General features: G+C 34.3%; 1 protein-coding gene across 2 annotated transcripts in view; it reads left to right on the top strand.

The window, feature by feature from the left end:
* Positions 1-2,500, top strand: part of mars1 (methionyl-tRNA synthetase 1) — a 29,265-nt gene that overhangs the window by 21,857 nt on the left and 4,908 nt on the right. For both annotated transcript variants that reach the window (XM_058778717.1, XM_058778718.1), the window contains exons 16-17: positions 1-129; positions 1,641-1,749. The exon at positions 1-129 is cut by the window's left edge and continues 3 nt beyond it. In XM_058778717.1, the coding sequence (XP_058634700.1) occupies positions 1-129; positions 1,641-1,749 (238 nt within the window). The remainder of the gene's footprint in view (positions 130-1,640; positions 1,750-2,500) is intronic.

The following is a 2,500-nucleotide window of genomic DNA, read 5'->3' as shown; positions in this document are numbered from 1 at the left end:
CGGGATGTTCGTCAGTAAGTTCTTCGACGGCTGCGTTCCTGAGATGCTCCTGAATGAAGACGATAAGCGGCTCATCGCTCAGGTCCGCTGGGAGCTCAAGCAGTACATCCAGCTGCTGGATAAAGTCAGGTCAGTTACCCACAATTCTGCAGAAACACGCAGAGGTTCACTGATCCAGATGATGCAGGTCTCACACAGTCATGTCAGTATCAGGGAATATTAAAGCTCTGATTTCCAGCCTGTAATGACATTTGTCTGTCTTTGCTCAGCTCTATAATATTTCAGCAGGCAGTGATTCCTCTATAAATCAGAGTTAGCAGGAAATATCAGGTCACTGGTGGTTCACAAACTCAGAAAAGCACAGAAAATCTGTGTTTAAAATGATGCTTAAAAATCCTTAAACCAAGACTCTACAGGCATAAACAGTGATTATTCACTGGTCAGCTTAGAGATTTGGGGCTATCACGCTTCATAAGGTGTTTTTTTCCCTTTAGAATAGTGGAAAGAAAATGTAAAAATATATGCAATTAAAAATGTCAAAATGTTAAATTTATAAAACAATTACATTAAAAAATTCATTATGCTCATATATATATATACATACATACACACACACACACACACACACACACACACACACACACACACACACACACACACACAAATATACTTTTTCTTTTTCTTTTAAAATATTTTAAAATATAATTTTAGATTCATATTTCTATGCATAAAATATACATTTAAAAATATTAAACATTTATACAAATGTATTGTTAACAAAGTAACAAAATACATACATAAATGTGTGTGTGTGTGTGTGTATATACATATATATATATATATATATATATATATATATATATATATATATATATATTTCAGCTAGAAACTGCTCTTTTCGATGTCTATAAAAATATTTCTAGAAATGCTTATGCACAACATAATTTTATTCTTATTTTATTCAACATTTAGAGTTATTCTGAATTATTATTTTTCTGTATTTATTCTTTAGTTTTTCTCCATTTCAGCAGCAGTTTTATTTCTATCTATATTCTGAATGCTTGTTTATACATCAATTGCATTATTTTTAACATTTTATGCATAAAGACATCATGGAAATGTATTAGTTTTATGTCTGTTGACAGTATTTTCTGATTAATGGAGTGATAAAAAGAGAAATCCAAAATCCCCTCTGGAAAAAACCTTTAATGTGTCAACAAAATCACAAATGACTTTTGATCCTTGCACGATTCAATATTCAGATTTCTGTTCTGGAAATATATGCAAATTAGAGCACATTCACTTAGATTGTGCCTCATTTGCATGTTTAAACATAACGTTTCAGAAAACTTGTCATACAAAAAAGGTTTGCATCAGCTGGGTAAGTATGGTGATAATGAATAGTTAATTTTTGACCCTTTTCACCGGTGCTGTTACTCAGTTACACAAACAACTGGAAATGTCTCAGAAATTCATTGTTAAACAAAAACAGTGAGAATCCTAATTATGAAATTATTGGAAGACACATTTATTTCTGATGAGAATCTCTTCAAGCATGTTTCTGTCTTAATAATGCATGTGTGTACAGACGTAAGTGCGTCTCATCGTGGGTTTTTTTCAATTCTGGGCTGTTTGTTCAGGATCCGTGACGCTCTGAAGTGCATCCTCAACATCTCTCGTCACGGGAATCAATACATCCAGGTTAACGAGCCCTGGAAGAAGATCAAAGGAGGAGACGGTGACAGGCAAGTCATGTGACACGTGATCACGCCGTTAATAACCTCTGAATGAAACGTTATATCTAATACAGAGGAAAAACATTATTGGAGATTATGAGCACAAAGTAATTCTCACTCTTTTGAACTTGTATTGTATGGAAGCTTGTTTCCAGCACTGAATAACATATAAACATATTATAATCTAAAAAGATCATTGTGATTTTTTTTTTTTTTTTTTTATCTCACAGTTGTGACTTTTTTCCCCCAGAATTGCATGATATAAACTCACAATTGCATGTTACAAAGTCAGAATTGTGAGAAAAAAAATCAGAATAGCAAGATCATAAAAAGTCACAATTACCTTATTATTTTTTGTCGTGTGTCAGAAATGGGCCCCTGCTGTGTGTTAGCGTGTGTTTGCGTGATGTTAGCGTGTGTGTGTTTGCATGATGTTAATGTGTGTTAGCGTGTGTTTGCGTGATGTTAGCGTGTGTGTGTTTGCATGATGTTAATGTGTGTTAGCGTGTGTTTGCGTGATGTTAGCGTGTGTGTTTGCATGATGTTAATGTGTGTTAGCGTGTGTTTGCGTGATGTTAGCGTGTGTGTGTTTGCATGATGTTAATGTGTGTTTGTGTGATGTTAATGTGTGTTAGTGTGTGTTTGCATGATGTTAATGTGTGTTTATGTGATATTTGCGTGTTTGCGTGATGTTAGCGTGATGTTAGCGTGTGTTTGCGTAATGTTAGCGTGTGTTTGCGTGATGTTAGCGTGTGATGTTTGCG

This window comes from Onychostoma macrolepis, chromosome 06 (genome assembly GCF_012432095.1).
Source record: "Onychostoma macrolepis isolate SWU-2019 chromosome 06, ASM1243209v1, whole genome shotgun sequence".
Taxonomy (NCBI): Eukaryota; Metazoa; Chordata; class Actinopteri; order Cypriniformes; family Cyprinidae; genus Onychostoma; species Onychostoma macrolepis.
This window is presented reverse-complemented; position numbering and strand designations above follow the sequence as displayed.